The sequence below is a fragment of the Rhinolophus sinicus genome, linkage group LG05 (genome assembly GCF_036562045.2).
Source record: "Rhinolophus sinicus isolate RSC01 linkage group LG05, ASM3656204v1, whole genome shotgun sequence".
NCBI lineage: Eukaryota > Metazoa > Chordata > Mammalia > Chiroptera > Rhinolophidae > Rhinolophus > Rhinolophus sinicus.
Genome location: NC_133755.1, coordinates 139,599,267 through 139,612,224, shown reverse-complemented (window position 1 = coordinate 139,612,224; position 12,958 = coordinate 139,599,267). Strand labels below are relative to the sequence as shown.

General features: G+C 42.3%; 1 protein-coding gene across 10 annotated transcripts in view; it reads left to right on the top strand.

Moving 5' to 3' along the window:
• Positions 1-12,958, top strand: part of SLC22A16 (solute carrier family 22 member 16) — a 69,833-nt gene that overhangs the window by 36,600 nt on the left and 20,275 nt on the right. For all 10 annotated transcript variants that reach the window (XM_074333443.1, XM_074333442.1, XM_019735056.2 and 7 more), the window contains one exon: positions 7,931-8,410. In XM_074333443.1, the coding sequence (XP_074189544.1) occupies positions 8,007-8,410 (404 nt within the window). In that variant the 5' untranslated portion in view covers positions 7,931-8,006. The remainder of the gene's footprint in view (positions 1-7,930; positions 8,411-12,958) is intronic.

Below are 12,958 nucleotides of genomic sequence, written 5' to 3'. Positions count from 1 at the left end.
GACACCTAGGGAAGTAAGGTTTTGTTGTTTCAAGAAGTTATCGTTGCAAAAGCGAAAGAGAAGTTTAAATTGCAAGAATGCTCAGGATCATTCCAGAACATGGAAAAACATTTATGTGAACTAGCATGGCTTTTGGGGACTGCTAGGTGGTTTATTATTTCTGGAGTGTAGAGTGTGAGGGTGCGAGGTAAGCTTACAATCACCCCCAAGAGTATTTTTGAATGTCATACTAAGGAGTCTGGGTATTAGGAAGATCACTATGCAGAACGGAAGGTGCATTGGAGGGGCAGGAGTTGGGGCAAGGAGACCAGAGGAAACTCAGGTGGGAGATAATGAGGGTCCGGACCAAGGCAGGAGGGGTGGGAACAGGGGGGACCGGGCCGTTTTAACAGGTGGAATACACGGGGCCTCTTGCCCTAAGGCATGAAGAAGTGGGAGGGACCATGGGAGCACCCCACACCATGCCCTGTGCCCCTATGTCTGCTGTGTGTGGTTGATGGTGCCCTAAACTCAGAAACAGTTATACTCTCAGTGGGGTAGGCTGGGGGCTTGGATATTGAGATCAGTTTGAGACTCTTGAGTGCCTTGTGGGAATTCCAGGTTGGGGCCTCCGATAGGTATCTGGGTAAATAATGTAGTGTTCAGGCAAGACACCTCCTTGTCAGTAAAGACTCGGGGCCATCGAGGCTGACACCCAGCTGGTAGACACCATGTGGACAGACTGGGCGTGCCTTGGCTCCCATTCCAGTCGTGCCTCAGCAGGGGCGTTGCTGAATACTTTTCCCTCTCCCTGAGTTTTGCAGATACAAAACTTTAAAATTGATATCTTACGTATATTCAGAAAAGTACGCACCATCATCTACAACCTGATGAATCATCATAAAGTGAGCACAGCCGTGTTGCCACCCAGGTCACCCCTTCTCATGCCCTCTCCCAAGCACCCTCCCTACTCTCCTCACACCTAACACCGTAGGTTCGTTTTGCCTCATTCTAAACTTTCTATAAATGGAGTAAAAAAAACACATACTCTCCCTCTGGCTTCTTTTGTTCAACATTGTGTTTGTAAGACTCACCCATATTGTATGTCACAGTCGTTTGCTGATTTTCTTTGCTGTATAGTAGTCATGATGTGAATATTCCACAGTTTATTCATTTGCTGTCAACAGACATTTAGATTGTCTTCAAGTTGGGCTTATTATGAATAGGCTCTCGTGTATGTCTTTTGGGGTGCTCGTGCGGACATTTGGTTGGTTGTATACCTAGGAGAGGAATTGCTCTGTCACTGAGTGTGCATGTGGTCAGCTGCCAAACAGTTTTGCCACGTGGTTGTAACACATTACACCCTCACAAGCTGTTTGTGAGAGTTCCAGTTGCTCCATAACGGTTGTTAAATGTTTTAATTATCAAACCTTGTATCGGTACCAGAGAATTTGTTTTCCCGGGGCAGTTTCTCATCCATGTCAGAATCTCATAGGAAGCTCATGTGGTGTCCCGAATGCCACCTCACATCTCCTGACCCAGAATCACTAGGAGTGGGGCAGAGAAGACAAATCCTAGCTTCAGAGGCCGGCCTGGATGGATGCTCTGCTGGGAAGTGTGTGTGTGAGCAGAGACCGTGACAAGAGAATTCAAGAATAGCTCTAGCGCTGACTGTGGGATTCAGGCTGGTGGGGAAGTTGGCAGTCAGCTAGAGAAGCTGGTGGGATCCAAAGACTGGACACCTGGAAGCTCCTCAAAATGGGGCCAGTGGGAGGGATGGGGGAAACTGGGAGGACGGGAGGTCATGGTCAGCAAGCAGAATGTGAGCTTTTCAGTGGTGGGGCCACTCCAGGTGCTGAGGCCACTTAGGTACCAGACCCAGATTCCTTCAGGGGCAGGCAGGTGAACTTCAGCCATACAAAACCTGTCTGCCCACACAGTGTGAGGGATGTAAATGATAAACGTCTAAGTTTTGCTCAAAAAAAAACACCAAAAAAAACACACCTGTCTGCCGTTTGCAGGGGCTGTGTCGCAGTTTTCTGAGTTGAAATTTAGGGGGGTGGGAGGGAGTAAAAGAATTCTCAATAGGTGCATTATATGTGATTTATGCTACATTCTCAGTCATGTTCATAAGGAGTGGTATTATTATGGGATGCCTCTTAGGCCCCAAACAGGATTTGGTTTCAAGAGAACCTGATGCCCAAGTCCATTGCCATGGGGCCTGGCAGTGAGAGGCTGACCTACCACAGGCTCCACTGTAATGAGCTGGAGAGGGTGGTTCTCAATCTGTACTAGATCCCCGGAGCTTGCCGTTAGTGAAGAACTCCACACTGCCCTTTCCCTCTGGCATTTCTAGGCACTATTTATATCTTTACCATAACGTATGTAACCAGTCTCCTGCTGAGGAACACTTAAGTTTCTAATATTTTGCAGTTATATACACGATATTGAATACTACATTTATAAATTAACTTTGGGAGAGTTGATATCTTTATGATGTTGAATTCTGGTTACTTTTAGGGAGGTAGAGTTTTATTACTTTCAAGGGCAGATGGTAACACCTATTAGTGTATTATCTGATAGCAAAGTAGAGACACTTAGGTGCTTGGTATAAAAAAGAGAATTAGTAAATACGAACTGTTTTCTTAAGTAAGATTAGCTTTCCATTTTACGTACATGAGTGATTTGCTAAGCAAAGATGTTTTGATCACTGAATCTCAGGTAGCCCACAAAGTTTGAAGTATGTTGAAATGATTAGATGAGATAATGAACGTGAAAGTGCTTAAACTGTAAAGCGTGGTCCAACGTAAGGCATTAGCGGAATATGTTCAGTGACCAAGACCATGCTGAATAACATGTTACATACAGCACTGCGACAGGTGTACCCTGGGCGGGGGAAGTGGGGAGATGAGGACCTCTGCTGTGTTAAGAACAGGCCGGTCTAGAGTCTGCTTGATAGAGCAGAACCACTCGGATGAAATTCTCTAACAGAGCCCTTCTAGCTAGTGATTATTCCTGCAGGCTGGGAAATGCGTCCTGGGAAAATGGCAGGGAAGGAAGAAATACCTCCTGAATGTAGGAGCCTGTTACCTGAGGGCAAGTGCTCTGCCATCCATGCCAGGTGCGCACAGGTAGCATAGTGTGTGCAGGCCGAGGGCAGAACCTGCCCCTGAGGCTCTGTGGTGATGTCCAGCAGTCAGTGCATGGGGTGAGGGCTGGTTACCTGCGGAAGGGAGGGCCAAGCCCACTCTTTGAAACCATGGTCTTAGCCTTTTGGGGTCTGTGGAGCCAGAGCAAGTCAGGCTTGTGTTCTCAGACTGCTGTTCTGCCCAGCTCCTCTGTATGGAATAGCCGGAGGCTGGTTTCTGACCGCTTTTCTTCTGGCAGAGGTACCTTTTCTGGAAAAACAGAGCTGGCTCCCATTCGCCCCGAGGGTACAAGTTTTGGGGCTTCACGCTCTTTAGGCTGCTCTTCCCTAAGAGACCAGCAGTTTGTGTGTCCTGTTCTCCCTCTCCTGCACGGCTAGAAAAAAAGACACTTTTTGTTTTGTTTTTCTTCTCTGAACTGGCTGCTGGAGCCAGCACCACCAGCCTGTGGGGTCCTGACAGCCCCAGCACTTTAAGTGGCTTCCATTTTACTCACTGTTTATCTCCATGAGGTTCTATGAGAAGTGAGGGATGCTGGCGGCGTGCCAGCTTGTCAGTCAGCCCTGAGGACTTGGGGAGGTCGCCCATGGGATACATCGCAGCACCACTTCTGTGACTGCCTAGCATTGTCACTTGTGATAGTCTCCAAAGTAGGGTGTGTTCACCTACTAGTGTAGTGGGCAGAGGTGATGCTTTGGACTTCCATAAAAACACCCATTTTACATATGCATGTATGTATATAAGTAAATGTATATGTATGAATTTGTATTTCAACATAATGTATTCAGTATTATATGAATATATGCTCCTTTTATATGTCTACACACACACACACACACACACACACACACACACACACACACTTTTTTTTTTTTTACCGATGGGGAAGCCAGTCAAAATGTTTTTGGATACACTGGCTTCTTGAACATCTCTTTTTCCTAGAGGTACGAGTCCGCATTAACTTTAACGCTGTTCATTTTCAGCCCAATTTCATGACATTCTACGTGCACTGCACTATCCACCAGGCTGCGTGCTACAGGAGATACTAAAGTGACTGAACCACAGTTGTTACCCTTGTGGGACTTTATTCAACCTTTTATGGGACTTTTTTTGTTGGTTTGATAGAGAAATATAATAGAAAACATTCACCCTGTATCCTTTAAAAAATCAACATAAATAACAGCAGTACTTCAGTTGCATATTGTGGTCAGAGGAGAGAAAGTGATAGGGAGAGAATGAGTGAAAGTGGAGAAGGGGGAAGTAAATAGAAAAGGGAGACCTGAGAGAAGCAGGCAGTGAGGGGCTCTGGGGGCATTTAGTGTGGAGGGAAAAAGGAAGAAGTGGAGAGAAGGGAAGGAATAGGCTAGACCAGCAGTTCTCAAATGTGATCGGCAGATCTCTGGGTCTGCAAGGCCAAGACTATTTTCAGAGTAATACTAACACGTTAGTTGCCTTCTTTATTCTCATTATCTCATGAAAGTACAATGGAGTTTTCCAGAGACTATGTGAGGTGTGATAACAATCATCAGATTGAAGGCAGGCGCAGATATGACAAACTACCTGTCTTCTATTAATCCAAGTTTTCTTTTCCTCATCCACAAATTTATTAAGAAAGGTTTGTCTAAGGATTAACAACACTTTCATGAACTCCTAGCTTAGTACATTTATTATGTTTTTTTTTTTTTTTTTAAGATTTAACTTTTTTTTTTTAATTAAGATTTTATTGGGGAAGGGGAACAGGACTTTATTGGGGAACAGTGTGTACTCCCAGGACTTTTTTCCAAGTCAAGTTGTTGTCCTTTCAGTCAAGTTGTTGTCCTTTCAGTCGTAGTTGTGGAGGGCGCAGCTCAGCTCCAGGTCCAGTTGCCCTTGCTAGTTGCAGGGGGCACAGCCCACCATTCCTTGCAGGAGTCGAAACCAGCAACCTTGTGGTTGAGAGGACGGACTCCAACCAACTGAGCCATCTGGGAGCTCAGCGGCAGCTCAGCAGAAGCTCAGCTCAAGGTGCCGTGTTCAATCTTAGTTACAGGGGGCGGAGCCCACCATCCCTTGCGGGATTCGAGGAATTGAACTGGCAACCTTGTGGTTGAGAGCCCACTGGCCCATGTGGGAATTGAACCAGCAGCCTTCGGAGTTAGGAGCATGGAGCTCCAACTGCCTGAGCCACCGGGCTGGCCCTATTATGTTTTTAAGGGGACATAGTTTATTTGGCAGAATACGTTTCTCAAACACAGGAAATCACTTGTCAGTTGTAGTTATTATCTGTGAAATGTGAGCCAGCATTTGTCCATCGAACATCTTATGGAACCGATATGAATCCATATAAATTCCTGGACTACTAGATTTCTGAAATATTAGTGACAATGTATTAATCCAAATTTTGAATGTGCTACTCTTCTCACTAATTTTGTTTTGAAAACTGTAGCTATATGTTATTGTTATGTTTAAATGGATTAAATTGATGGATATAACCCACATAAAGAAAAGCCCCTTGGGGTCCTCAAAATTTTTAATAATGTAAAGGCTCCTGAGACCAAAAAGTTTGAGAACTGCTGTGCTAAGGGATGGTCAGAAGCACCTTCCAGTGAGAGGGAGCAGGTGGCTGGGCAGGTCTGAAAATAAGAAGGAAGACAAAATCACACATGTCAATAGTGTAATTTTGCCTCAGTGTGATCTGACAGGACTTATTTCCTACTTCTGTGATAATGGTTGTATAGTAATGTTCTTCACTGTCTGAACTGATTCTGTTTTAAATCGAAATCATGAAATCAACTGCCCACAGGGGCTGTTCTGACTCTTAATTCCAGGGGTTTGAAATTTGTGGGGCAGTCCAAATTTTATGTATTTTACCCTGTTGTCCCATCTGCACAGTTGTCCTTGTGAGACAATTTTTATTTCAGAGAATGTGTCACTGTTGGCTTGAGTCTGTAATTTTGGAGACCCTACATTTATTTTTAAACTTTTGAACAATCTTTTAAGTTTTGAATCATTTTAGGTTTACGGAAAAATTGCATAGATAGTAGAAAATTCCTATATGCATCTCACCCAGTTTCCCCGTTGTTAACATCTGACATGACCATGACATATTTGTCAAAACCAAGAAACTGATATTAGTATATTACTATTAACTAAACTCTAGACTTTCATACAGATTTCACTAGTTTTTCCGCGAAGGTCCTCTTCCTTTTCTCGGATCCAATCCTGGGGATCACATTGCATTTCATTGTCTTGTCTCCCAGTGTGCTCTGGTCTGTAACACTTTCTCAGTCCTTCCTTGTTTTTCCTTTTTTTTTTTTAATGACCTTGGCAGTCTTCAGGAGTATTGGCCAGGCAGCCTGTAGAATGTCCCCCAATCTGGGATTATTTGTTGTTTTTCTCATGGTTAGACCAGGGTTTTGGTTTGGGGAACAAAGACCCTAGAGGTGAAGTGCCTGCTCTTCATATCATATGAGGGGTACACGATATCCACACAACATTTGCAACATTTGGTTAAGATGGTGTTTGCTAGATTGCCCACTGTAAAGTTACTGTTATTTTCCTTTTCCTACTATATTCTTGGGAAACAAGCCACTAAGTCTAGCCCACCTTCAAGGCGTAAAGAGTGGGAATTAAGCTCCATCTCCTGTAGAGGGGGAATAGTTACAGATATTAGTTGGAACTTTACTGTAAGAAAGATTTGTCTATCCCTCCTTTTTATTTATTTGTTCAATCATTTATTTACATTAGTGTGGTGTATTTGTCAGGATTCTCCAGAGAAACAGAAGCAATAGGATATATAAATATATGTATATATTTTTATAGCTATAGATGTGCATGTGTATATAGATATAGATAAGAGGAAATTTATTATAGGAATTGATTCACATGACTATGGAATCTCACAATGTGCCATCCGCAAGCTGGAGACCCAGGAAAGCCAGTGGTGTAATTTAGTCTGGGTCCAGAAGCCTGAGAATCAAAGGGCTGATGGTGTAAGTCCCAGGCTGAAAGTTCAAGAACAAGGAGCACCAATGTCCAACGACAGGAGAAGATGGATGTCACAGCCCAAGCAGAGAGAGTGAATTTGTCCTTCCTCCACCTTTTTGCTCTATTCAGGCCCTCAACAATTGCATGATGCCCAACCTCACGGGTGTGGGCAATCTTCTTTACTCAGTCTACTGGTTCAAATGCTAATCTCCAGAAACACCCTCACAGACACACCCAGAAAGAATGCTTTACCAGCTATCTTGACATCTGTTAGCGCAGTCAAATTGACACATAAACTTAACCATCACAACGTGGACTCATATTTGTTTTATACTTCGGGGTATACTATGCTGTTTATTTTGTTGCTCAAATTATTTCAGTGTAGCCACCTGGAGCTCTTTCAGATCGGCTCCTGTGTGCCTTTAACATGCCTCCATCTATTTATATTTTGAGCACTTCCTTACTTTCTGAAATTACAAGATGCTCCAGGCATATTTTGTATATTCCCCCTCCTGGTCTTAGAATCAGCCATTTTTTTCTGGTTCCTTTTAATGAGGCGTAGTATTTAGAAATCAAGATCAGGGCACTGGGTGTGCTTGTTGCTATTGGGATGTTATTGCTTCTAAGCCCTCTCAAAAGATAGAGTTATGTAATGTATATTATATATGTTATATAGTGTATGTTATATAATATATATGTATATATACTAAACTGTGCACCCAAACATTTATTTCTGTATTTACCATCTGTATGTATATATAAAGCTAAACATGATAGAGACCCTTCATAGTGCTTATGTATAGGCCAGATATAACAACTTGCTTTTCTTCTCTTTCCAGATACCAGATATTTATCTATTTTACATGTGCCTTCCAGAACATATCTTGTGGTATCCACTACTTGGCTTCTGTGTTTATGACCATGTTCCCCAAGCATACCTGCAGGCCCCCAGGCAACGTGAGTCGGATTGTTTTCCACAATACCTCGTTGTGGAGGTTGGACGACATCTGGACCCTGTTTCCCACTGGCCGTGAGGATTACGTTGTCGTGCAGCTAGAGGACGGTGAGGTCTGGGAGCTCACAAGATGTTACAGGTTCCGGAGGGATAACAACTCGAGTTTGAACTATGATTATGATGGCCATAAGAGTGGCTTTTCTTGCTTGGATGGCTTCATCTATGACAAGAGCAAATGGGATAACACCGTGGTGACTCAGTGGGACTTGGTCTGTAACCGAGAATGGTTTGCAAAGCTGATCCAGCCCACGTTTATGTTTGGAGTACTGCTGGGAGCGCTGGTTTTTGGCTACCTTTCTGACAGGTAAAATGAAATATTTAGGATGGTTGCATCAGTGTAGGGTTCATTTTTCTATCTGGTTTTCTTAGGGGACAGGGAATTAGGTTCAAAACTGTAGTCATTTTCATGACTAAATACCTACGTCTTTGCTGATCTGTTAAATAACAGACACAAAATAACATAGTGGTAAGAGGATGGGTTCTGAAGACAGTCGGCCTGTGTTTAAATCCTGGTTCTACTTATTTGCTATGGACCCTGGGCAAATTGCCTAACCTGTGTTTTGGAATCTTGTTTGTAAGCTGGAGATTACAACAATAGCACTCACCTCAAAGGGTTATTGTGAAATTAATACACAAAACGCACCTTGGACATATAACTACTCAAGAGATACTGGTTATTACTTTGAATATGTGTGTGTGTGTGTGTGTGTGTGTGTGTGTGTGTATATATATATATATATATATATATTTTTTTTTTAAGGAGACTTGCTTTTAAGAGGTATAGCCCGGCAGCAATAAGCAGCAGAAGCAGACTTCTGCACAAAGACTTAAATACTGGAATTACCAGGCACAGATAATAAAGTAACTGCCATGCTTCCCTGAAAATAAGACCTAGCCAGACAATCAGCTTTAATGAGTCTTTTGGAGCAAAAATTAATATAAGACCCAGTATTGTATTATTATATTATATTATATTATATTATATTATATTATATTATATTATATTATATTATATTATATTATATTATATTATATTATGTTATATTATGTTATAACGATCCAATCTTATGTTACAGTAAAATAAAACCGGGTCTTATATTAATTTTTGCTCCAAAAGACGCATTAGAGCTGATTGTCCAGCGAGGTCTTATTTTCGGGGAAACAGGGTATGTTTACTATTCTTAAAGAAATGCAAGACAAGTTTTAAAGCATTGATAAAAGTCTGGAAATTGTATTTTAAAAGGACATAAGATTGAAGAATAAGTACCTAGAACATCTAGAAATTAAAAAAAAAAAAAGACTAACAAACTTTCTGGGTACTTTTAACAGCATATTATATATAGTTAAAGAAAGAATTAGTGAAATGGGTGATAGCTCAGAAAAAAATAATAAAACTCAGAGAGACAAAGAGTTGGAAAATATGACAGACTGAAATTCATGGAGGCAGAGGGATAATGTCTGGAACATATTTAATATTAGAAACTAATCAATGGAAGTTACCATGTTAACAGATTAGAGGACAAAATTCATATTGCCAATGCAATAAATATAGGAAAAGATTTTGATAAATTTCAAAATCCATTTATGATAAAAACTAAAAATAGGAGAATGTCCTTAATCTGATACTGGGTATCTATACAAAGATCTACCATGAACATCTTAATTGTGAGAAGGAAAAACTTTTCCTTTGAGATCAGGAACAGAGAAGGATGTGTGAAATCCCACTTCCACTTAGTATTGTACTGGAGATTCTAGCCTGTACTATAAAGCAAAACAGAGAGGGGGAAGGAGAGGAAGGGAGAAAGCCATGGGCGGGGGAGGGCGGGAGGGAGGGAGAGAATATTTGCTTTACATAAAACTAAAAGATCAGGATCCAGAATAGTGAAAGGATGTTTATACCCATAGGAAACAGACAGACAAAAGGAGAAAAAGATTTGAAGTCACTTCATAAAAGAGAAAATCCAAGTGGTTAATAAAAAGATGAAAAGGGTGTCAGTGATATATAATCGTACCATTTATGTTTGACAAGTTGTCAAAAGTAAAAAAGTCTTGTGATACCAAGTGTTGGTGAGGATGTGGAGTGTTAGGACCTCTCACCCTGCTGGTGTGAATGCAAACTGAGAATACAAAAATCAGGAACACTTTGAAGAGAGGTTTAGCTTATACAGAGACGTTGGTGATGTGGACAGCCCACAGGTTCTAGGGCACGTACCCTGCAGGCGCTCTTGCACGTGTCCACACGGATACAAGCATGAGAATGCCCCTAACAGCTGGGCACCGCAAACAACCCAAACGTCCTTCAACCACATCATAGACACATGTATTACAGTATATTCTTGCAGAGGGCTATATGGCCATGAAATGAATGAACCACAGCAATACCATACAATAGAAATGAATCTCCAGAAATAATGTTGAGTGAAAGAAGCAAGTCATAAAATAATACCTATGGTACTGTTCTATTATAGAATGTTGAAAAACTAGCAAGAGTAACCTATATTGTTTAGGGTTACTGATAAAAGTGGTGAAATGGAATGAAAAGCAAGGAATTGATTATTGCCAAAATTAGGGTAATGGCCCCTCCTAGAAGGGGGCAAGTGGTTTGCAATCACAAAGGGAGGTATGAGAAGCTGCTAGGAGGCTGGCAATGATCTCTTTCTTACTTGGGGTTGTGATTTCATAGGTGTTTGAGTCTTTCTTATTCCCTAAATTGTACGTATACATTTTATGTATTCTTACATATGTATGACATATTATAATAAAAAAGCAAAGAAATAAAATCTGATCCCATCCTTATGGAGCTAACAGTGGAGACAGACTCTGAAACAGATAGTTTCAATGAGATGTGGTAAATGTTTTTAAACTAATAACACCTCACATGTATAGATAATTTACTATGCACTCAGAACTATTCCACATGTCTTGTGTATTATCTCATTTAATTATTTAAAGAAGTCTGTGAGTTCGGCACTATTGGTCCTATTTTAATGGTGAGGGAAAGGAAACACAGAGAGTTCATTTGGAAAGTAATTGGTGGAGCTAGGATTTGAACCCAGGTCTCTATACCTAGCTATAACATCACACTGTCTCTTAATTTCTGCCATGAGACCCCAGAGGATCGTCACAAAAGGCTTCACATTTGACTTGGGTTTAAAAGCTCAGTGAAGAAGCCTTTCCAAGGGGAAGGGACAACTTTGTGTCATGAGAGAGCCTGGCACGTTCAGGAATGGTGGGAACGTCAGTGTGGTAGACGTGTAGGATGGATAAAGGAAACAACAAGAGATTAAACCATGATTCGGATTGTTTTATTTTCAGAAAGTGTGTGGGGTGTCCTGGTGTGACGTTAGGGGGACTGGTTGGGAGACTGTTGGGATGAATGATGTAAGAAACGGTGAAGCCTTGAATATAAGCAGAAGTGGAGGGGGAAAGAAGGAGATGGATACATTTTGGGGAGGCATTTTTAAACTGACATAATTCGGTGACTAATATGCAGGAGGGAGAGGAGTTGGGGGAAGAAGGCATTTAGGTTTAAGACCCTGGAGGGCAGTTGATGCAACCAATTCAGGACACACTAGGGAGAGAGCCACTTTAGAAGAGAGGAAAACTCGTCTGGATGTTTTCCAGTGAACATGTGCTGTCCCTGGATTAAGAAAAAAACGGAAAATCAAAATTAATGCCAACAGCAGCAACAACAGAAGATTGCAGCTCTGCAAGACATTCAAACGGGGACGAGCAACTAGAGCCAGAAGGCATGTGGGCACTTAATAGCACATATTTAGGAGTCAGAGTTGGGGAAGGAGATGACATCACAAGGGCAGCGAGTAGGCAGTAGAGGACGTTAGGAAATGCCAGCACTGAGGCAGGTGGGCCATCAGGGAGGTACGGGCCAAACCTGGAGAGAGAGGTTCTGCAAGCCGAGGGAGAGCAGATCCCCTAGGGAAAGCAGGCAGTTAGGTGTCCCTAGAGAAGACAGGCGCAAAAGGACCGAGAGAGGCAACTTGGAGGTCCCTAGTGACTGCAAAGCGACCTCAGAAAAGTCTGTTGCAACCTGGTGGTCATTGGCAGAGGAACTGTAGGAGTTGAGAAAGTACATATCCCTTCTGATAAGTCTGTCAGTGGAGGAAATGCAAACTACAAGGTGGCTAAAGGAGTGATGGGGTCCCGAGAAGTTTCTTGTCTTTGGTTGGAAGAGACAAACTGAAAGGAAGGAGTCAGGGGAGAGGGAAAGGTAGAGGAAAAAGAAGTAATTGGTGGAATAACGTCTCAGAGGAGGGAGGAAGAGGCATGGTCCACTGCAAAGTTTGCAACATGGAGTTTGGAGAGAAAAACAAGTTGTGTGTCTTCAGAGAAGTGGAGGGAAGAGGAGGCTGAATGCAGAAGCAGGTTGTGTTGCCAAGTGGGCAGAACAGGAGGCTGTGGGGGTCTGTCTTTGATGGTCTCTGTTCCCTGCAGGAGATGGCTCTCATCTGTTGTGAGTGAACACCCTGTGGGTGGTAGAGGACATTGATGAGGGATGGGTAAGAAAATAGTTTTAAATGGCATTCAAGGCTCAAATGAGATTGGGGACCATTCATGTGTAGGACCAACAATCCCCACTAGTGTGTGTGAGAGCAGAGAAGGCTGAGGGCTTGAAGATGACAGTTTCCTATTTGCTTGCGTATCCTGTGCTGTGCCGGGCAAGCCTGTTGTTTGGAATCTCAGGACTATATTCTTTTGCCTTAAAACTATCTGTCAGAGACAAATCACAGGGAGAAAATATTTGCAAGTCACACATCTATTAAGGGTCTAGTATCCAGACTCTATAAAGATCTCTTACAACTCAACAATAAAAAGACAACCCAATTTAAAAATG